Raw genomic sequence first — 23,102 nt, 5'->3', positions numbered from 1 at the left:
AAGCTCAGGTAATCTCTGCACGCACACACCTGGCGACCCACAATGCAGCAGGCTTTAAAAAAAACTTTATTGTACAAAAGGCCGTCCGCAGCTCCTCGTGCTGGTGTTGGGTTTTTGGTTTGATCAGAAGGTTTTCAGCGAGCGGCGCGTCGGTATATTGCTGTGAGTTTCTGCATCAGCAGGGCGACTCAGGAGGACTCGGGAGGACTCAGGAGGACTCAGGAGGACTCAGGAGGACTCAGGAGGACTCAGGAGGACTCAGGAGGACTCAGGAGGACTCAGGAGGACTCAGGAGGACTCAGGAGGACTCAGGAGGACTCAGGAGGACTCGGGAGGACTCGGGACTGGCTCTGAACACGGCTCAGGAGGACTCGTCACTGGCTCTGAACACGGCTCAGGAGGACTCGTCACTGGCTCTGAACGTGACTCAGGAGGACTCGTCACTGGCTCTGAACGTGACTCAGGAGGACTCGTCACTGGCTCTGAACACGGCTCAGGAGGACTCGTCACTGGCTCTGAACGCGACTCAGGAGGACTCGTCACTGGCTCTGAACGCGACTCAGGAGGACTCGTCACTGGCTCTGAACGCGGCTCAGGAGGACTCGTCACTGGCTCTGAACACCACAGGAAATAGTGGATCCAGAATAAGGCAACATGCAGAATAATGTGCCTGAAGCTAACGTATCACCACGACGAAGGAATCTGCTTGGAACACACTGTTTTCTGAATCATCACCTGGAGGGTAAAGGCATTTGGAGAAAGCCTCAGAGCACCATCAGAGGAATATATTCTCTATTACAAATGTAGGAAATGTCCACGGTGATGCGTTTGGCAATTTTACGACACGTCAATGATCAAAGCGTTCAGATTCAGTCTTGTTTTTAAAAAGTACGGAAGCCCTGAAGGACAAATGAGAGAAACTGTGGTGATGTGTTTTCTAAATCTGATCCGGTTCCCCCCCCCCCCCGGTGTCTGACTGGAGAGGGGATTCAACAGCCTGAGAGACCCCCCTCTGCTGCAGGTGGAATTAAGTGCATTCAAAATATTCCTAAAAAGCACCAGATTTTTACACACACACACACACACACACACACACACACACACACACACACACACACACACACACACACACACACACACACACACACACACACACACACACACACACACACACACACACACACACACACACACACACACACACACACACACACACACACACACACACACACACACACACACACACACACACACACACACACACACACACACACACACACACACACACACACACACACACACACACACACACACACACACACACACCACACACACACACACACACACACACACACACACACACACACACACACACACACACGAATCTGGGCAAACAGTTTTGATCACGAGCTTCGAAAAATACAATAATTCAAAGAAAAAATAATTATTAAAATGTTTTTTTTGGTTGAATATTATTTGGATTTCGTTCGTAGTAATAAAATGTTTTTTTATATTTCTCTTTTATCTATATTCTGATATTTGAGTCATAATAATAGTTGTGTGGTTTATGGTTCCTTGAAGGCAACGTGACTAGATATAAGACCTGTCACTCATGGCGTAAGTCCCGCCCCCAAACGCAACATCATAAAATCTGAAAGCGAAAAATACGAGAAAAAAAAAGTTCTGAATCTGGAAAATAAAATAATGACTGAAATATGAAGACATAAATAAACGTGAAAAAGATTATTAAAATGCTTGAAAACACTTTTCTAATACTTGCTTTTAGTTTGAAATGTTGTAATTTGACTGTATTTTTTAAATCAACGATCAAAAACGTTGAATATTTTTTTTGGAATATATTTTCAACGTTCTTTCCAGATTTCACGTTGAAATGAAATGAAATGAATTGAAATGAATTGAAATGAATTGTATTCTTCCCCCAAATGTTGGGTTGCTCTCCTCAGTGGAAGCAGGCTCTGTAGCAGACGTACGCTCCGACTGCCAGAAATGAGACCAGGCACACGTTGGTGAGGAGGGGCCAAGAACCAGGACTCTGGGGGTCTTTAGGGGGGTCTAACTCCTCCAGAGGCCCCTCAAAACTCTCCTCCATCTTCTCCTCCTTCTCCTCCATCTCCTTCTCCAGCTTCTCCTCCTCCAGCTTCTCCTTCTCCAGATGCTGTTGCTGTCGAGGGGGTTTTGGAGGAGCAGGAGACGGAGGATCCTCCATCAGGACGTCAGCAGGAGGAAGAGGAGGGAGAGGAGCAGCCAGGTTCCTCTTCCTCAGCTCCGGCTCCTGAGAGGACCTGAGGAAGAGGAGGAGGAAGAGGAGGAGGAGGTCAGGTTTTATTAAACGGACACACAGAGGTATAAAGACGCTTGGAGCCAAAGTGGAGCGACTGTTGGTTCAGAAAGTGTTCCTTGATCCCCCGGTCGATCATTGAGCCGCCGAGAGGTGAGATACATCTAGATTCAACTTGTAGCACCTTTTACACCCTAATGATTTAAATAAAGAAGTGTTGGTCCGGGTGTTCACAGACGTCTCTTTCCCAGTTACGTCACAGACTTTCTATTCTGTTGTGTCTGTTGTGTCTGTTGTGTCTGTTGTGTCTGTTGTGTCTGTTGTGTCTGTTGCATGTCCTATATTCATGCTGCTCTGGTGGAGGAGCCTGGGACTTCAGGTTTTCACTGCAGCTAATGTGCTGAGGACGATAGAGAGGCCAAGCCCCTCCCTTTCCCGTGTGATGTATTGAAGTCAATGGAGAGATAAATTATCTTTCGATAGCGTTTGAATTGTGTCATGAATTACACATATGATGTTTGTCAATCTTAAAAGATATTTGTTATGTTTGTCGCACTTATCTGTGCGTGAAAGCGCTCCATGAGCTCCATCTTTGGTCTCGCACAACACACGGCACCAACACCAGACTGAGGCGAACAGTATTACAGGAGGTGGGATCACTACCGTCTGGGCGTGTGCTATGTGCTACTGAGCTGCTGTCACACCAAAGGGGAGCTAGTCGGGTCCGTAGAGCCAGCATGCGGGACCGGCTGAACAATGGTTCTGTGAGTGTTAAACTATGTAATGTGTAACGCTAATGTCAGCTAGCTAACATTAGCTAACATTAGCTAACAAGGTACACTCTTGTGTTTTGTTTTAGCAACTCGTTTTCTGCGTACCTTGTCCTTGCCAACTCTAATGTTCTCCACAGCGATCACGCAGTTCTTAACGAAAAAAAACAAGTTGCTCAAACAAAACACGTGAGTATACCTTGTTAGCTAATGTTAGCTAGCTGACATTAGACATTACACTCGTTCAACACTCAGCTCTTACGGAACCGACTAACTCTCCTTTTGTGTACAGCTCTCAACGCGCCCAGACGTGTTCACCACCTCCTTCAACACCGCTCACCTCATTCTGGTGTCAGTCACGCGTGTTGTGCGAGACCAGAGATGGAGCTCATCACGCGTGTTGTGCGAGACCAGAGATGGAGCTCATCACGCGTGTTGTGCGAGACCAGAGATGGAGCTCATCACGCGTGTTGTGCGAGACCAGAGATGGAGCTCATCGAGCGGTTTCACACACAGTTTTAAGACAACATTTGTTTTCTTGATTTGCAAAACGACCTGGTTAAATAAAGGATACACATATATAAACGTTTACCCCAGGCTGCATGTCTGCATCTGCTGGAGGACCTCTTGGTGTTCGGGGAAGAAGCTCGACTCCACCCGGTCGACGGGAGGGTCTCTGGGGGGAGGAGGAGGAGGAGGAGGGGTGAACTCTGGAGGCTCGTCTTCCTCCTTAGAAAGCTCCTTCCACGACTCCTGCAGAAATACACAAATACAGTTGGTAGTTAAACAACATGTCTCATGGTGCGTCCACACGGCAGCGTGCGTTGAAGCTTGCCGGTGGGCGTATCTGGCGTGGACCAACAACCAATCACATCAATCTCCCGCCCCGGAGACACAAGCACGCGGTTTGATTGGCTAGAGCAGGGTCTATGCAGGAATCCTGAAGTCACATGTAAGACCCTTTCTAAGACCCTTTCCATACATTTTAAGACCTCATCGCCACTTGGAGTTCTAACCGGTTACCTTGGCGACACACTTTCCCTCACATGTACTATACACAGTATTGATTGTCCTTCCTCCTTATCTTCCAACCATTTGGACGCAGACTTGCATTTCCCCATAACGATGTTGTTTAACAACCGGCGTAAACGGACCTTCGCGCGCTATCAAGCAGTGAGCGTGTGATGTCCTGTTCAGATGACGTCAAACCCAACGGGATGCCATAAATAAACTACACAGAATCACACTACACACCTACGCAATGATTACATTCAGGCAGACTGTAGAATACAACCTCTTTGGACAATTTATATACTTATTGGAAACAAGCTACAAAATGTAACACCTTGGAAAATGCCCTTTAATACTTTTTAATAGCCTTCATTTTCGCTAAATTGATTGATCAAATTGTAATACTTTTTAAGACCCCGCGGACCCCCTGTAGAGCTTGTTCTGGCATATGATTTGATTGGCTGGCGCTTCCGTCGACGCTTGAAAAGTTGAAGTTTTCTCAACTTTTGAATTGAGCACCGGAGGCAAAGCGAGGGAACCACAATGCAGTTCGGCAAAGCGTGACGTCACCTCATTCAAAGTGAATGGGCAGCGTCTCCGTTGAAGCACGCAGCGCTGCCGTGTGGACGGGCCGTTATGGGGCTAAATGTGCTTAAACCTGAATTGAAGAGAGTGAAATGTGACTAAGATTTAGTGCACTAAACTAAATGATATGTATTAATAACATGTATGTATGACTTCTCTCTCCACTCAACACACGTGCTGCTCCATTTGTTCCTTTGGGGGAATCAGAGAGACTTCAGACGTGGATGAAGTCAAGTCGTACTAGAGGTTAAACATCAGTTTGAAAACTCTCTGTTAAAGCCAGTTTTTGTTTTGGGAAAAGGTCAAATAATACGTTAACCTCTGTAGTCCATAGGATATACAAAAAACTACAATTCCCATCCTCTGTTAAAGCACAAGCCCTGCATTCAAACCGTACTAAAGTTAAAAGCTCAAACGTTTCAGCATCAAATTAAAACGACTCGTTATCCAAACTGAATAACTAAACCTCGACTCAATCTGTAACCTCTGTAATGGAGGGGGGGTTGTTTACCTGCAGACTGGTGTCCCCCCCGATGTATTTGGCGCCCTCGATGACGGCGAGGTAGGAGAACCGGAGCTGATCGGCCGTCTGGATCAAACCCATCCGGTACCGCCTCATCTCCAGCAGAACCTCCCGGATCCTCACCGAGGACGGGTCCTTACGGGCCGACATCTGGGGGGAAGACGGGGGGATTAATGCCACGTTTAAACTTTTAAATATAAAACAAACGGTCGGGTAAATTACATCACATTTAAGCTTTGTCTGGGGATGCAACCTGGATGAAAGGAAAAGTGTCAAAATAACTATAATTTCACAGGAAGACGAATGAGAGAATCTGGTGAGGGATGTTTCCAAATATCTGGAACTCCGACTACTTTTAAATCCAGGCTTTTTAATGTTTCTAATGTCTTTCATTTTTGTAAATCACTTATCAGTACTGTATAAATAAACTTGCCTTTAAAATATAAAACAAACAATCGGGTAAATTAAATCACATTTAAGCTTTTTAAACTAAGAGCTCTCAAACTGTTTACACTTAGCTACTTTTAATAATAATAATCAGGGTTTAAGTGTTATTCTATATTTTGCACTTAACCTGTTTTCCAGGTCTCAGGCTCGAAAATGGAAATAAACTAATAAGAAAATGCTTAAAGGAATAAGACAGAGTTTCGTCTGGAGAGTGCGTGCGGACCTGTCGGTTAGATAACAGGCGTGTTCAAGTCCTGCATCTGTGTGATACACATGTGTGTAGAATGATACCGGGCGCTGTAATCACTCATCTGGTTACGTTATTACATTGACCCCCCTCATGCAGCTCACTGATCCAGTAATGAGTGACCCGACAGTGAAGAATAAATATATGTATAACTAGTTCCAAAGGTAGATAAAATAGCTAAGTGTGTTAGGTCTAACTCTTAGTGTGTTAGGTCTAACTCTTAGTGTGTTAGGTCTAACTCTTAGTGTGTTAGGTCTAACTCTTAGTGTGTTAGGTCTAACTCTTAGTGTGTTAGGTCTAACTCTTGTGTGTTTCGCTCCGCTCAGCGGTCCGTCACAGCGGGTGGAGCTGCAGGATTTCTGCTTCACACACGTTGCAAACCGCTATTTTATTGTCTTTTTCGGACACCTTAAAATACTGCCAGACTGCTGAAGCAATTTTTGCGAGCTTGTTTTGCACAGAGAAAAGTGTCATGTATGTTACGCCTCGCGATCAGCCTTTTTAGAGAGCACCGATCGATCGGCAGAGAGTGAGTATCGGCCGATATCGATCGCCACGCAAAAACTGCGGCATTTGTACAGCTCCTTATGGGTAATGCAATTTGTGAAGTGCTTTCCTCTGTGGTGAAACGATCAGCCCTGCATTACGGAGGAAAGCGGAAGAAAGTCGCCTGGAGTTAAACAGAGCGGGGCTGCGTTGCGTGCATTAGTGATGTGTCGGTCGCGAACGAGCCGATTCTTTTGAACGGGTCTTTGGTACGAACGAGGGGAACCGAGTCGTACTTGGTGAGAGCCGTTCTTGTTATCGTTCAAACGTTGGTCCGCACTCACTGCCTGCCAAAATCCACTCGCCTTTTAAAAAGCTTGATTTTGTTCCCCAAATGTATTCTGTGAAGATCCGCCCCTACTCTGATTGGTAGGTTTCAGCACGAGGAGTGAGGTGGGGTTGGTCTTAACGGAATACGCGAGAGAGAGAAGTCATACCAAGTGGTAGGGGACAGGTAGACAACGGGTTATTCGGATGGAAAATGAGCCAAACGTGAAAACGCAGCAGCATTTGGATTCACTTCAACCAAAACCCAGGCAGTAATAAAGCGCACCATTTGTAAAGGCAACATATCCTTTAAAGCAGGGTCAACAAATAATCTCCATCGCCACTTCAAAACACAGTATCTAATATTAAGAGTTGCGTGAATTTCATTCAAGGCAAGGCAACTTTATTTACTTAACACATACAGAGGGTAAATTCAAAGTACATTCACTGACATGATGACATGGGTATGGCGCCACCTTGTGTCATGTTTACAATGCCGATTATTGACATTAGGTCTGGCAATGCAGTCAATCATTATCCTGGTGATTATTTTGCAGACAAACCTAGAAACCTTAAAGAAACGGCTCTTTTGAACGGCTCTTTTGAACGGCTCTTTTGAACGGCTCTTTTGAACGGCTCTTTTGAATGGCTCTTTGAAAGGAACGGAGCCATAAGATCCGGCTCCCTTCAAAGAGCCATAATTCCCATCACTAGCGTGCATGGCTTCCTCCTGCAGGTAACGGGGAGACGCGCTCTGGCGGCGGTCTCGTTCAGGATCCGAAAATAAAATTTAAATATTTTGCACATTTATTCCACTTATTCCTAGTGTGCCACTGGTTACGGTGCCGCGTGCCAGGGGCTGCCGACCCCTTCACTAGAGCCAATAGAATCGAGGGGAAGTTCCTAAAGTCTTACCATTGGTGGACAGAGTGATGCGTAGCCTGAACACCATTGGTGGACAGAGTGATGCGTAGCCTGAACACCATTGGTGGACAGAGTGATGCGTAGCCTGAACACCATTGGTGGACAGAGTGATGCGTAGCCTGAACACCATTGGTGGACAGAGTGATGCGTAGCCTGAACACCATTGGTGGACAGAGTGATGCGTAGCCTGAACACCATTGAACACAACCATTGATCCGAAACAGCAAAAGGTAAGACATATTTGCCGTTTTGGCCCCGTAAAGTGAAGTTGTGTGTTGTCTGGTTTCGCGAGTTTTTGTGGCACAGTGATGATACCTCTAGAATCTGTGGAATCTCAGCTTTAATCTGATATCTTGTTTGTGCAGATCCGATAAGTAATAAAGTATTTCTACCGTGAGTTCTGTGCTAAGTGCGTTAGCATTTTTTCGCTCAGGGCTAATTCAGAAGCTTGTTATTACCCTTGTGTTTCGTTTAGCTAAAAATGGTTAATATTGTCTGATAGCTGAGTTTCTTCCCGTTAAGTGGGTATGACACATTCATAGTTTGTTAAATGTTAAGAAGCCCTCAGACGCTGTTTCTTGCAGATGTTGTGTTTTTGCCCCCATTAGTGTAGTGTAGTGTAAGGTAGTGTAGTGTAAGGTAGTGTAAGGTAGTGTAAGGTAAGGTAAGGTAAGGTAAGGTGAGGTGAGGTGAGGTGAGGTGAGGTGAGGTGAGGTGAGGTGAGGTGAGGTGAGTGAGGTGAGGTGAGGTGAGGTGAGGTGAGGGAGGTGAGTGGTGAGGTGAGGTGAGGTGAGGTGAGGTGAGGTGAGGTGAGGTGAGGTGAGGTGAGGTGGTGAGGTGAGGTGAGGTGAGGTGAGGTGAGGTGAGGTGAGGTGAGGTGAGGTGAGGTGAGGTGAGGTGAGGTGAGGTGAGGTGAGGTGAGGTGAGGTGAGGTGCGGTGAGGTGAGGTGAGGTGAGGTGAGGTGAGGTGAGGTGAGGTAAGGTAATGTAAGGTAAGGTAAGGTAAGGTAAGGTAATGTAAGGTAATGTGATGTAACGTGACGTGACGTGACGTAACGTAAGGTAAGGTAAGGTAATGTAAGGTAATGTAAGGTAACGTAAGGTAAGGTAAGGTAAGGTAATGTAAGGTAATGTAAGGTATGGTAAGGTAATGTAAGGTAAGGTGTGATGTGATGTGACGTAACGTTACGTGAGGTGAGGTAACGTTACGTGAGGTGACGCAACGTTACGTGAGGTGACGTAATGTAATGTAAGGTAATGTAAGGTAAGGTAATGTAATGTAAGGTAATGTAAGGTAAGGTAATGTAATGTAAGGTAATGTAAGGTGTGATGTGATGTGACGTAACGTTACGTGAGGTGACGTAACGTTACGTGAGGTGACGTAACGTTACGTGAGGTGACGTAATGTAATGTAAGGTAATGTAAGGTAAGGTAATGTAAGGTAATGTAAGGTAATGTAATGTAGCGCTCTCACCAGCAGGAGGCAGCTGTCCACCAGGCAGAAGGTCCCGGAGCGTCCGATGCCGGCGCTGCAGTGAACGACCACCGGACCCTCGGAGGTCAAACAGCCCGACTCTCGCACCTTAAACAGGAAGTTCAGGAAGGAGGCGGGGGACTCGGGGACCCCGAAGTCTGGCCAGGTGGTGTAGTGGAAGTGGAGGATCTCTCGAGTCTCTGCAGTCTGGGGGGGGGGGGGAAGATTAAAGATTAAAACTCAGAAGAGAGAAGGACTCCAGGATTAAAGGTTTGAGAGGTGAGTAGTGGTCTCAAAGTCTCTCCATCACAACTGTGAGTAAAACTGATCATTCATTATTAGTGGAGAATCTCCCTCGTCTCTGATATTGATATCTGTCCATGTTGATGTTACACATGGAGCTGCTGTGATGCAAGTCACATTTCAGACTTGATCTGACCATTCAAGTATTATCGTATCGTCAGACGTGGGAAGTACAAATACTTCCTTACTGTACTTAAGTACATTTTTCTGGTATCAATACTTTACTCCACGACTTTTTACTTTGACTTCTTACATGTTGAACACAAATACCTGTACTTTCTACTTCTTACATGTTGAACCCAAATACCTGTACTTTCTACTTCTTACATGTTGAACCCAAATACCTGTACTTTCTACTTCTTACATGTTGAACCCAAATACCTGTACTTTCTACTTCTTACATGTTGAACCCAAATACCTGTACTTTCTACTTCTTACATGTTGAACACAAATACCTGTACTTTCTACTTCTTACATGTTGAACTCAAATACCTGTACTTTCTACTTCTTACATTTTGAACACAAATACCTGTACTTTCTACTTCTTACATGTTGAACACAAATACCTGTACTTTCTACTTCTTACATGTTGAACACAAATACCTGTACTTTCTACTTCTTACATGTTGAACTCAAATACCTGTACTTTCTACTTCTTACATTTTGAACACAAATACCTGTACTTTCTACTTCTTACATGTTGAACACAAATACCTGTACTTTCTACTTCTTACATGTTGAACCCAAATACCTGTACTTTCTACTTCTTACATGTTGAACACAAATACCTGTACTTTCTACTTCTTACATGTTGAACTCAAATACCTGTACTTTCTACTTCTTACATTTTGAACACAAATACCTGTACTTTCTACTTCTTACATGTTGAACACAAATACCTGTACTTTCTACTTCTTACATGTTGAACACAAATACCTGTACTTTCTACTTCTTACATGTTGAACACAAATACCTGTACTTTCTACTTCTTACATGTTGAACACAAATACCTGTACTTTCTACTTCTTACATGTTGAACTCAAATACCTGTACTTTCTACTTCTTACATTTTGAACACAAATACCTGTACTTTCTACTTCTTACATGTTGAACACAAATACCTGTACTTTCTACTTCTTACATGTTGAACACAAATACCTGTAACTTTCTACTTCTTACATGTTGAACCCAAATACCTGTACTTTCTACTTCTTACATGTTGAACCCAAATACCTGTACTTTCTACTTCTTACATGTTGAACACAAATACCTGTACTTTCTACTTCTTACATGTTGAACTCAAATACCTGTACTTTCTACTTCTTACATGTTGAACCCAAATACCTGTACTTTCTACTTCTTACATGTTGAACACAAATACCTGTACTTTCTACTTCTTACATGTTGAACTCAAATACCTGTACTTTCTACTTCTTACATTTTGAACACAAATACCTGTACTTTCTACTTCTTACATGTTGAACACAAATACCTGTACTTTCTACTTCTTACATGTTGAACCCAAATACCTGTACTTTCTACTTCTTACATGTTGAACCCAAATACCTGAACTTTCTACTTCTTACATGTTGAACACAAATACCTGTACTTTCTACTTCTTACATTTTGAACACAAATACCTGTACTTTCTACTTCTTACATGTTGAACTCAAATACCTGTACTTTCTACTTCTCACATTTTCCAAACAGGCTGGTTCCTTTAGTTTGAATGTGTGTTTGGTGGCGTGATCATTATTATTTAGAGTCATTGCGTGCCTATTGATTTGAACACGATCCGTGTATCCATCATTTCCTGGTCTTCTCTAAAGAAGAGGGACCAATGAAAATGTTGTCATGTTGCCGTTGTTCAGCATGGAAACATTCATTAGCTAACAATGACATTATTGTTCTATTAATATAAAGGGAGGTCAGGTACTCTTTAAAACAGCTGCTAGTTATGGGTACTTTTTACTGAAGTACATTTCAAAGCCCTCTTTACTTTTACTTGAGTAAAGAAGTTTAGTCAGTACTTCTACTTTCACCAGAGTGTTTTTAAACACGAGTATCTGTACTTCTACTTGAGTAAAGGATGTGTGTACTTCTGCCCTCTCTGCGTATCGTATCGTACTTTATTGATCCCAGATTGGGAGACCCTTTGAGACATCACAGAAAGCCTCCGACTCACCGAGAGGTTCTCCAGCTCCAGCTGCCTCACGGTGTAATAAGACTTCACGTCCTCGGAGACGAAGGTGAGTTTGAAGTTGGTGTCTTCGAACACGGCGTCTCTTTCCTCTCTCTGAGGCCAGTACTGAGCACATTTAATCTGAAACACACGGGAGGAGACGTGGTGAGTTCACTGACCCTGAAACACAGTGGGGAGACGTGGTGAGTTCACTGACCCTGAAACACAGTGGGGAGAAACATGTTTTTGGGAGAAGGGGTGTGAACTTCTTCCCTCCCCTTTGCAGATGTGTAGTTAGATCATTTGTTTATATATCATTTGTAAGTCAATAGTCTTTTTTTTTTATCAATTTGATGCAGCTTAACTTTGTACAGTATCATAACCCTCATGTTTCATTTCATTATTATTATTCGTGTTATTGTTTTAAATGTTGGAAACCAATCCAATCAAAGAGAGACTCACGGATCCTTTCTCCACGACTCTGTTGAGCATCACCACGCCTCGACTCCTCTGCTCCCACACCATCTCCCAGAAGCTCCCACAGGTGTTGGGGAGAGGGCCCTGAAGCACAGCGGGGGGGGACACAGAGAGTCACGTAGCAGGTAGACAAAGCAGCAATAACTAAGAGCAGCCAACGTCTTAAATATAGAGAAAAATCACATTTTGGTAATAAAATACAAATAAAGACAAATAAGGACATTTTGTGAACATATTAAGGTTTTGAGATGTTCTAATGATTTGGATTATTGCACAGTAGAATAACAATGTGGTGGGTTATTCTCAGAAAAACTTAATTAAGAAAAGGGTTTTATTCTCGTTTAAAAAAGGGTTTTATTCTCAGTACAACTCAAAAAAAAAGGGGTGAAAACTCGATTAAAAAAGGGTTTTATTCTCAGTAAAAATTGATTAAAAATGTATTTTATTCCGAGTAAATCTCGACAAATAAAGTGTGTAATTCTCAGTAAAACTGGATAAAGACAGGTGTTGGGAAGTCCCTGAAACACAGGCAGGGAAAGAGAGGAAGTGACATAGCAGGTAGAAAAGATAGCAATAATCAAGAGTAGCTAACGATTAAAATAAGGTTTGATTCTCAGAGAAACTCAATAAAAAAGCGTTTTATTCTCAATTAAATAAGCGTTTTATTCTCAATTAAATAAGCGTTTTATTCTCTATTAAATAAGCGTTTTATTCTCTATTAAATAAGTGTTTTATTCTCAATTAAATAAGCGTTTTATTCTCAATTAAATAAGCATTTTATTCTCAATTAAATAAGCGTTTTATTCTCTATTAAATAAGCGTTTTATTCTCAGTAAAGCTCAATAACAAAAAGGGTTTTATTCTCAGAGAAACTAGTTAAAGAAATGGTTTTGTACCCAGTGAAACTCAATGAAAATTAAAGCTGCAAGCAGCGTTGAGCGGGTCTTCGACGCTCCGCAGGCTGTTGTCCACACGTCGACGTCAGGCAGATGTCTCGAGGACTCGGCCGTTGGCAAACGTGGGAAGTTTCAGGCCGATCGGACAATGTATTTAGGAGTTACAGCAGTATCATAAACATTGTGTTTGATGGCGAGTGATCTGTCGCCGTGGCAACGTAAATTGATGACACCCCATAATACGCCTAGATATGTTGAGGGCTGCATCGTTATCAAACCTGGGAAGTTTTGTGCCGTTTGGAGCATGTTAACTGGAGTTATGAGAAAATCGTGTTTCATGGCGACCATTTTGTTACCATAGCAACAACATTTGATGAAATCTCAAAACTGACACATATATGTCTCGAGGGCTTGATGGTTAGCCATCATATGAAATCTGGTGCCGTTTGAACGATTTTCCATCGAGTTAGGACAACACCGTGTTTTTTGGCGAGGGATCTGTCGCCATGGCAACGGCATATGATGACACCCCATAATGGACTTAGAGCTATTCAGGGCCGGACCATTAGCCATCATATGAAGTATGGTGCCGTTTGGACCATTTTCATAGGAGTAACAGCGACACCGTGTTTTATGGCGAGGGATCTGTCGCCATGGCAACGGCATATGATGACATCCCATAATTGGCGTAGAGCTGTTGAGGGCCAGACCATTAGCCATCATCTGACGTCTGGTGCTATTTGGACGATTTTCCATTGAATTAAGACAACATCGTGTTTTATGGCGAGTGATTCGTTGCCATGGAAACGGCATACGGTGAGATCTCAGATTTCACGTAGAGCTGGTGAGGCATGGACCGGTGATATAAAAGTGAAGATTGGGGGACGATGGGACCGTGTCCATTGCAGTTACAGCGACACCGTGTTTTATGGCGAGGGATGCGTTGCCATGGTAACGCCATATTAAGTAACATCACATTTGACGTAGAGCTGTTCAGGACCGCAGTGTTAACCATCACGTGAAGTGTGGTGGCGTTCTGAGTATGTCAGTTGGCGTAATGACATCATCGTGTTCCATGAAGAGGGATCGCCAAGCATCGAGCGAACGCGAACTTTGGCGCCAAATCACGGCTACGCCGTGCGAAAGAAAAAAACTTCCGTGATAACTTTGAATTGCCCATGTCTCGAGACGCTACCTGACGAATTTCGAGTCGTACGGATAAAGTCCCTGGGAGAAGATAGATTTCATGCGGAGGACGAAAAACGCGATAAATCGCGTTTTTCCGATGCCAAATTCAAAATGGCCGGCTTCCTGTACGTTATTTTATACCCCTCAAAGAGGCTTTTTGGTTTGTCTCCGCACCCTAGATATGCGTAGCGAGTTTCGTTCGTTTACGTGAAAGTTAAAGTGGGGGGAGTTTACGTTAAAAACGGAAGTGGGCGTGGCCTACGCAATTTTTGACGCAAAGTTCCGGAACCAATTACACATCTGAAGTTGCACCACTTCTGACGCGCGTGCACAATTTGGTGAGTTTTCACATATGTTGCGGGGGTCAAAGGTTTATCGGTCGCTGCGCGACCGATTTCAATAGGGTCTTCGCCGACCGAGGTCTCAGACCCTAATTCGCCGACCGAGGTCTCAGACCCTAATAAGGTCTCATTCTCAGTAAAACAGTGCAAGACCTCAGAGAGACGTGCTATTCTTAAAAAGCACTAATTCACACTTATGTCTAAAATGCAGAACTTTTCCAGATGTGATCCTAACTTCCACTGAACGCTCTGCGGACAAACGAAACTCAGAACGTCAGATTTCTGTTCGGCAACCTCTGTAGTCCATGGAGTATAAAAGACTACAATTCCCAGGGTGCCTCAGTCTTTAAGAGACTACGGGCTTCTTGTGTGGAGACGCACTAAATATATATAGAAAGCTAAGCTTGTTTATCCTTTTGTAATTCCTCTTGTAAAGGTGAGGGGATTATTTTAGTTTTGACTAACCAGTAGTCACAACGCCGAGTAAAACTGATCAAATGAAAGAGAACGTGTTGGACGTGTGTTTGAAAGTGGCTCGCTTTATATCAAATATAGTGAAAAATGGGTTGGTCAAAAATATTAGCCCCCATGTGAATTGTTGCTTTCAAACCACAGCTAATCAACCAATCAGCTTTCAAGCCACAGCTAATCAACCAATCAGCTTTCAAGCCACACCTAATCAACCAATCAGCTTTCAAACCACAGCTAACCAACCAACCAGCTTTCAAGCCACACCTAATCAACCAATCAGCTTTCAAGCCTCACCTGAGCATCCAATCAGCATAAAAGGACTCCAAGAAACAGGCTCTCTGATACCTTATAGAGAGGGACTATACACCTACTCACCATGCCAAGGTCAAAGGACATCAGTCTTGAGCTCAGAAAGAAGACAGTGGAGGCTCATGAGAAGGGGGAAGGCTATACTGCTATGTCCAAGCGCTTCACAGAGTCTAGAAGTGCTGCACGTTGCATCATGGAGAAGTACAAGGAGACACCTTCTGTAAGAAACAGACCTGAGCGTGGTCGAAAGCACAAGGTTTCAAGAACTCTGGAGAGGAAAACAGTCAGAGATGTCAGCAAGCATCCCCGGGCATCTGCCAAGATGATTGTTGCTGACCTGGCCTCTGCTGGAGTCGATGTTTCAAGGAACACAGTGGTGAGGGCTCTTCATCGTGGTGGGCTTCAGGCTCTTCATCGTGGTGGGCTTCAGGCCCATCGTCCCAGAAGAACCCCTTTACTCAAAGAGCGGCACATCAGAGCCAGACTGAGGTTTGCCCGTGAACATTTGAGAGGTAAAGATGAGTGTTGGAAGTCTGTGCTTTGGTCTGATGAGACTAAACTGGAACTGTTTGGGCACATGGATGTTGCTCATGTTTGGCGAAGAAAGGGAGAGGCCTTCAGCCCTAAGAACACATCATGCTGTGGGGCTGCAGCCTCACATCATGCTGTGGGGCTGCAGCCTCACATCATGCTGTGGGGCTGCAGCCTCACATCATGCTGTGGGGCTGCAGCCTGAGGCACAGGGAGCCTTGTTCAGGTGCAAGGCATCATGACAAATCAAAATGATGTTGACATTTTGAGGGATAATATGAACAAATCTGCTCTTGGTCTTCGCTTAGGTCGTCGCTGGGTCTTCCAACAAGACAATGACCCAAAGCACACATCAAACTTGGTCCAACAGTTCCTAAAGGACACCAGGACCAAGCCGCACAGAGCCCAGATCTGAATCCTATTGAGAATCAGGCGGGTGCTCAAAGTGAATGTCCATGCTCGGAAACCACGCAACTTGGACCAGCTGGAGCAATCTGATTGGTTGATTAGATGTGGTTTGAAAGCAACAATTCACATGGGGGCTAATATTTTTGACCAACCCATTTTTCACTATATTTGATATAAAGAAAGCCTAAAAACTTATTTTATTTCCCAAAATGTACCAAAAGCTACTAAGTAGCACTGGTGAATGTTTGATTATATCAAGTTTTATCAATGCTGGAAACATTGGGAAGAATTTTAGGAAAATGTTCCATAACTCCTGGAGGGCTAATCATTTAGGCCTCAACTGTATATCTATGAATGTTTCTGCATATAAACAACAACCTTATCTGAACATTAAGGACTGAAGGAGGTAGACATCTCTCACTAGCATCCTCGAAAATAAAGTTTCATTACAAATATCTGCAGACAGGAGTACGATAAGATGCATGTTCTCATTTTATAGATTTATAATAGTGCTAATCCTCTATTAACATCTTGCATGCTGTTGTTTTATCGAGCCAAACGACTGTCTCGTATCACCGCACAGAGGAAGCGTGCATCCAGACTTCCTCTGTGCGGTGATACGAGACAGAGAAAATAGTTCCTGCATGAAACCGATCACTACCAACTCTGATGGGATTTATTTCAAACGTGAAAAACAATAATAATAATAATGGGTTTTAAAGGTCTCCTATCATCCTCCTCTTCATCAATATATCACAGGTCTCAGATATATCCAGAGCCTGTCACTGATTGGCTGAAACGCCAAACAGATCATTGCAGCATTACCCATAATCCCCTCTGTTTCAGCCCTGTTTCCAAAGTGCTGATTCTCTGTCTGTTACTTTAGATGAAAATAAGGAGCCCCTCCCCACGCCCCTCTGAGAGAGATTTGGTAGATGAAGAAGAGACATGAAGAAGAGGGGACACATGTTGATGTAGAAGAGACATGAAGAAGAGGGGACACATGTTGATGTAGAAGAGACATGAAGAAGAGGGGACACATGTTGATGTAGAAGAGACATGAAGAAGAGGGGACACATGTTGATGTAGAAGAGACATGAAGAAGAGGGGACACATGTTGATGTAGAAGAGACATGAAGAAGAGGGGACACATGTTGATGTAGAAGAGACATGAAGAAGAGGGGACACGTGTTGATGTAGAAGAGACATGAAGAAGAGGGGACACGTGTTGATGTAGAAGAGACATGAAGAAGAGGGGACACGTGTTGATGTAGAAGAGACATGAAGAAGAGGGGACACGTGTTGATGAAGAAGAGACATGAAGAAGAGGGGACACGTGTTGATGTAGAAGAGACATGAAGAAGAGGGGACACGTGTTGATGTAGAAGAGACATGAAGAAGAGGGGACACGTGTTGATGTAGAAGAGACATGAAGAAGAGGGGACACGTGTTGATGTAGAAGAGACATGAAGAAGAGGGGACACGTGTTGATGAAGAAGAGACATGAAGAAGAGGGGACACAGTGTTGATGAAGAAGAGACATGAAGAAGAGGGGACACATGTTTGATGTAAGAAGAGACATGAAGAAGAGGGGACACGTGTTGATGTAGAAGAGACATGAAGAAGAGGGGACACGTGTTGATGAAGAAGAGACATGAAGAAGAGGGGACACATGTTGATGAAGAAGAGACATGAAGAAGAGGGGACACATGTTAATGAAGAAGAGACATGAAGAAGAGGGGACACATGTTGATGAAGAAGAGACATGAAGAAGAGGGGACACATGTTGATGAAGAAGAGACATGAAGAAGAGGGGACACATGTTGATGTAGAAGAGGGGACACATGTTGAGATGAAGAGACATGAAGAAGAGGGGACACATGTTGATGAAGAAGAGGGGACACATGTTGATGAAGAGGAGACATGAAGAAGAGGGGACACATGTTGATGAAGAAGAGGGGACACATGTTGATGAGAAGAAGAGACACATGTTGATGAAGAAGAGGGGACACATGTTGATGTAGAAGAGACATGAAGAAGAGGGGACACATGTTGATGAAGAAGAGACATGAAGAAGAGGGGACACATGTTGATGTAGAAGAGACATGAAGAAGAGGGGACACATGTTGATGAAGAGGAGACATGAAGAAGAGGGGACACATGTTGATGTAGGAGAGCATGAAGAAGGGGGACACATGTTGATGTAGAGAGACATGAAGAAGAGGGGACACATGTTGATGAAGAAGAGACATGAAGAAGGGGACACATGTTGATGAAGAGAGACATGAAGAAGAGGGGACACATGTTGATGAAGAGAGACATGAAGAAGAGGGGACACATGTTGATGAAGAAGAGACATGAAGAAGAGGGGACACATGTTGATGATAGGAGAGACATGAAGAAGAGGGGACACATGTTGATGTAAGAAGGAGACATGAAGAAGAGGGGACACATGTTGATTGAAGAAGAGACATGAAGAAGAGGGGACACATGTTGATGAAGAGGAGAGACATGAAGAAGAGGGGACACATGTTGATGTAAGAGGAGACATGAAGAAGAGGGGACACATGTTGATGTAGAAGAGACATGAAGAAGAGGGGAACACATGTTGATGTAGAAGAGAGACATGAAGAAGAGGGGACACATGTGATGAAGAAGAGACATGAGAGAAGAGGGGACACATGTGATTAGAAGGAGACATGAAGAAGAGGGGGACACATTTTGATGTAGAAGAGACATGAAGAAGAGGGGGGGACACATGTTGATGAAGAAGAGACATGAAGAAGAGGGGACACATGTTGATGAGAAGAGACATGAAGAAGAGGGGACACATGTTGATGTAGAAGAGACATGAAGAAGAGGGGGACACATGTTGATGTAGAAGAGACATGAAGAAGAGGGGACACATGTTGATGAAGAAGAGACATGAAGAAGAGGGGACACATGTTGATGAAGAAGAGACATGAAGAAGAGGGGACACATGTTGATGTAGAAGAGACATGAAGAAGAGGGGACACATGTTGATGAAGAAGAGACATGAAGAAGAGGGGACACATGTTGATGAGAAGAGACATGAAGAAGAGGGGACACATGTTGATGTAGAAGAGACATGAAGAAGAGGGGACACATGTGATGAGAAGAGACATGAAGAAGAGGGGACACATGTTGATGTAGAAGAGACATGAAGAAGAGGGGACACATGTTGATGTAGAAGAGACATGAGAAGAGGGAAGAGGGGACACATGTTGATGAAGAAGAGACATGAAGAAGAGGGGACACATGTTGATGTAGAAGAGACATGAAGAAGAGGGGACACATGTGATGAGAAGAGACATGAAGAAGAGGGGACACATGTTGATGTAGAAGACATGAAGAAGAGGGGACACATGTTGATGTAAAGATACATGAAGAAGAGGGGACACATGTTGATGTAGAAGGACATGAGACGAGGGTGGGACACATGTTGATGAAGAAGAGACATGAAGAAGAGGGGACACATGTTTGATGAAGAGAGAATGAAGAAGAGGGGACACATGGTGATGATGAAGAGACATGAAGAAGAGGGGACACATGTTGATGTAGAAGAGACTTGAAGAAGAGGGGACACATGTGATGTAGAAGAGACATGAAGAAGAGGGGACACATGTTGATGTAAGAAGAGACATGAAGAAGAGGGGACCCACGTTGATGTAGAAGAGCCATGAAGAAGAGGGGACACATGTTGATGTAGAAGAGACATGAAGAAGAGGGGACACATGTTGATGAAGAGAGAGACATGAAGAAGAGGGGACACATGTGATGTAGAAGAGACATGAAGAAGAGGGACACATGTTGATTGTAGAAGAGGACATGAAGAAGAGGGGGGACACATGTTGATGAAGAAGAGACATGAAGAAGAGGGGACACATGTTGATGAAGAAGGAGACATGAAGAAGAGGGGACACATGTTGATGTAGAAGAGACATGAAGAAGAGGGGACACATGTTGATGAAGAGGAGACATGAAGAAGAGGGGACACATGTTGATGTAGGAGAGACATGAAGAAGAGGGGACACATGTTGATGTAGAAGAGACATGAAGAAGAGGGGACACATGTTGATGAAGAGGAGACATGAAGAAGAGGGGACACATGTTGATGAAGAGGAGACATGAAGAAGAGGGGGACACATGTTGATGTAGGAGAGACATGAAGAAGAGGGGACACATGTTGATGTAGAAGAGACATGAAGAAGAGGGGACACATGTTGATGTAGAAGAGACATGAAGAAGAGGGGACACATGTTGATGTAGAAGAGACATGAAGAAGAGGGGACACATGTTGATGTAGAAGAGACATGAAGAAGAGGGGACACATGTTGATGTAGAAGAGACATGAAGAAGAGGGGACACATGTTGATGTAGAAGAGACATGAAGAAGAGGGGACACATGTTGATGTAGAAGAGACATGAAGAAGAGGGGACACATGTTGATGAAGAAGAGACATGAAGAAGAGGGGACACATGTTGATGAAGAAGAGACATGAAGAAGAGGGGACACATGTTGATGAAGAAGAGACATGAAGAAGTGGATTTTGAATAATAGGTGACCTTTCAAAGCGTCTGTCCTCAGACATTGAACACCTTACCTGAGTGAGGATGTAGTTCCTCTGCGCCTCCTCCACTGGGATCAGGCTGGCATTGATGTAGTTGTTGGTACCAAACTGTAGACATATTCTACTGTGGTCAACTGAGGAGGAGGAGGAGGAGGAGGAGGAGGAGGAGGAGGAGGAGGAAGGAGAAACATTCAAATGTGACTCTGTGTAACATGTCCAAACGTCAGGAGAATAAAGAGTCTTCTCAAAAACAGGTGTTTGCTTTTTAAACATGGAGATGATAACAGTTCCATCCCTGTGCTCCTCTCCTGCAGTGTGAGTGCATGTCAATGGTCTGCAAAGGCTGAACATACTAACATACACCTGCTGAACATACTAACATACACCTGCTGAACATCAGATACCTCTTCAAATGAGTTTCACACTCGACGGCACACAGAAGAGATTTGCATATTGACGGAGAGAAAAGAGGAAACCAGAGATCAGCTGCTGGATCGCTAACGTCCACACACTGAACTACAGTTATCACATAACACGTCAAACAGAGTCTGGAACTCACACGGGCTGACGTCTCTGTAACGGTTCCTGTTCTTGTTTTCAGGCAATTTGGCAACTTTACACGGCAGCTCACACGACTGCTGTCGGATCTCCTGAGACACAATGAAGACAACACAACATATTAACATTAGATTCACTGTGTGTGTGTGTGTGTGTGTGTGTGTGTGTGTGTGTGTGTGTGTGTGTGTGTGTGTGTGTGTGTGTGTGTGTGTGTGTGTGTGTGTGTGTCAACTGTTTTGAATAAACTGTGAAAATAGTATAATACCAGCTGAGTCACACTGAGCTGGTATTAAGGGTTATTTTTAGTAAGAGATATTGTAAAATAGGTTCATCTGAGGCCGTGTTTGAATACACATTTATATACAATAATGCATTTATATAATATTTAATAACATAGTAACAATGATCATTTAAACTAAGATTTTAAATACTGCACTTTTACTCAGGTAAAAAGTACAAATACTTTGTTAAAAGTAGTATTATCACAGGATTCAAAGTATTTTTTTATATTTATATACATTAATCCAGTGATATAATATATATAATAAGACAACTGCATGATGAGTACTAAGTGTTAAGTATATTTTAAGGCGTATATTACTTTCACTTCAAAGCATTAATACTAATAAAGCAGTTTGTTAGAAGGAGCAGAAGCAACAATGTAATAAATACTTAAAAAACATATACATCCACATTTTAAGTAACATTTTGAATGCTGGACTTTACTCAGTAAGAGTAAAGAGAGTATAATTACTTAGTGAAAGGAGTAATAATATATTTATTTACATACAATCATTCCAGTGTTATTACTACTTATACTAAAGCCTAAACTCTTCCAACACTAACTATATAAACATGTTTAATAATATATCACTGCATCAGATACAATGAATTAAATACTTTTATTATAATAAAACATTTAATGCAGACTTTTTGTGCATTAAATACATCCAGCAGCCTCTCTACCAGCCTCTCTACCGGCCTGTTTCCCCCTCTACTCCCCGCAGAAAGTGCTCCACTACCGGCCTGTTTCTCCCTCTACTCCCCGCAGAAAGTGCTCCATTACCGGCCTGTTTTCCCCCTCTTCTCCCCGGATAAGGAGCCCCACTACCGGGCTGTTTTCCCCCTCTTCTCCCCGGATAAGTAGTCTCTCTACCCGACTGTTTGCCCCTCTTCTCCCCGGATAAGTAGTCTCTCTACCGGGCTGTTTTCCCCTATTCGCCCCGCAGAAGGAGCCTCTTCTCCCCGCAGAAGGAGCTCCACTACCGGCCTGTTTCCCCCTCTTCTCCCCGGAGAAAGTGCCTCTTCTTCCCGCAGAAGCAGCCTCTCTACCGGCCTGTTTTCCCCTCTTCTCCCCGCAGAGACTCACCTGATAAACGGCGCTCCAGCTCCCGGTCTCATCGATCTCCCGGCACTCTGCCTCCATGTCAGTCCGTCTCCACAGCCTCTCCCCCCGGACTCAGGAGAACCGTAGCTCCCCGGTTCTTTTTACGGTTCTTTTTAAACAGTTTTCTCAGATTCTTACCGTGTTTCTCTCTCTCGTGTAACCGGAAACAGCCGCTGCTGTCCTCCAGGAAGGAAGTGCGCCAACGGTGAAGCAGATTTCCGTTTAGTGGCCAAACGGGGGAACTACAACTTATTCTTCTCTGACGTTTATTAGCTGTTGGGGACCAATGAAAAGAGCGCATTACCGCCCCCTGCTGGACTGGAGGGCGGAACATTTATTTTATTTTATTTTATTTTATTTATTTTA

At 43.7% G+C, this 23,102-nt stretch overlaps 1 protein-coding gene across 1 annotated transcript; it reads right to left on the bottom strand.

Annotated features, from left to right (window-relative positions):
- Window positions 1–1,309: 1,309 nt before the first annotated feature.
- Window positions 1,310–22,976, bottom strand: LOC117499354 (tyrosine-protein phosphatase non-receptor type 1-like). The gene is made up of 9 exons (XM_034151699.1): window positions 22,719–22,976; window positions 21,351–21,441; window positions 20,825–20,925; window positions 12,041–12,139; window positions 11,582–11,719; window positions 9,094–9,300; window positions 5,177–5,338; window positions 3,662–3,822; window positions 1,310–2,303 (listed from the first exon to the last, which is right to left on the bottom strand). The coding sequence occupies exons 1-9, from the start codon at window positions 22,773–22,775 to the stop codon at window positions 1,961–1,963; spliced, it is 1,359 nt and encodes a 452-aa protein (XP_034007590.1). The 5' UTR covers window positions 22,776–22,976; the 3' UTR covers window positions 1,310–1,960.
- Window positions 22,977–23,102: the final 126 nt, after the last annotated feature.

The sequence above is a fragment of the Trematomus bernacchii genome, unplaced genomic scaffold (genome assembly GCF_902827165.1).
Source record: "Trematomus bernacchii unplaced genomic scaffold, fTreBer1.1, whole genome shotgun sequence".
Lineage (NCBI taxonomy): Eukaryota > Metazoa > Chordata > Actinopteri > Perciformes > Nototheniidae > Trematomus > Trematomus bernacchii.
The sequence above is the reverse complement of the archived record's forward strand: the minus strand, read 5'-3'. Positions and strand labels throughout refer to the sequence as shown.

Bases quoted from the DNA above. Each gene is read 5' to 3' on its own strand.
- LOC117499354 (XM_034151699.1), bottom strand. From the start codon at position 22,775: ATGGAGGCAGAGTGCCGGGAGATCGATGAGACCGGGAGCTGGAGCGCC. The intron at 12,140-20,824 runs GTAAGGTGTTCA...GCTGTGCTTCAG, and splicing joins GGAACTACATCCTCACTCAG to GGCCCTCTCCCCAACACCTG. The intron at 5,339-9,093 runs GTGAGAGCGCTA...TCTTCCCCCCAG, and splicing joins TGGACAGCTGCCTCCTGCTG to ATGTCGGCCCGTAAGGACCC.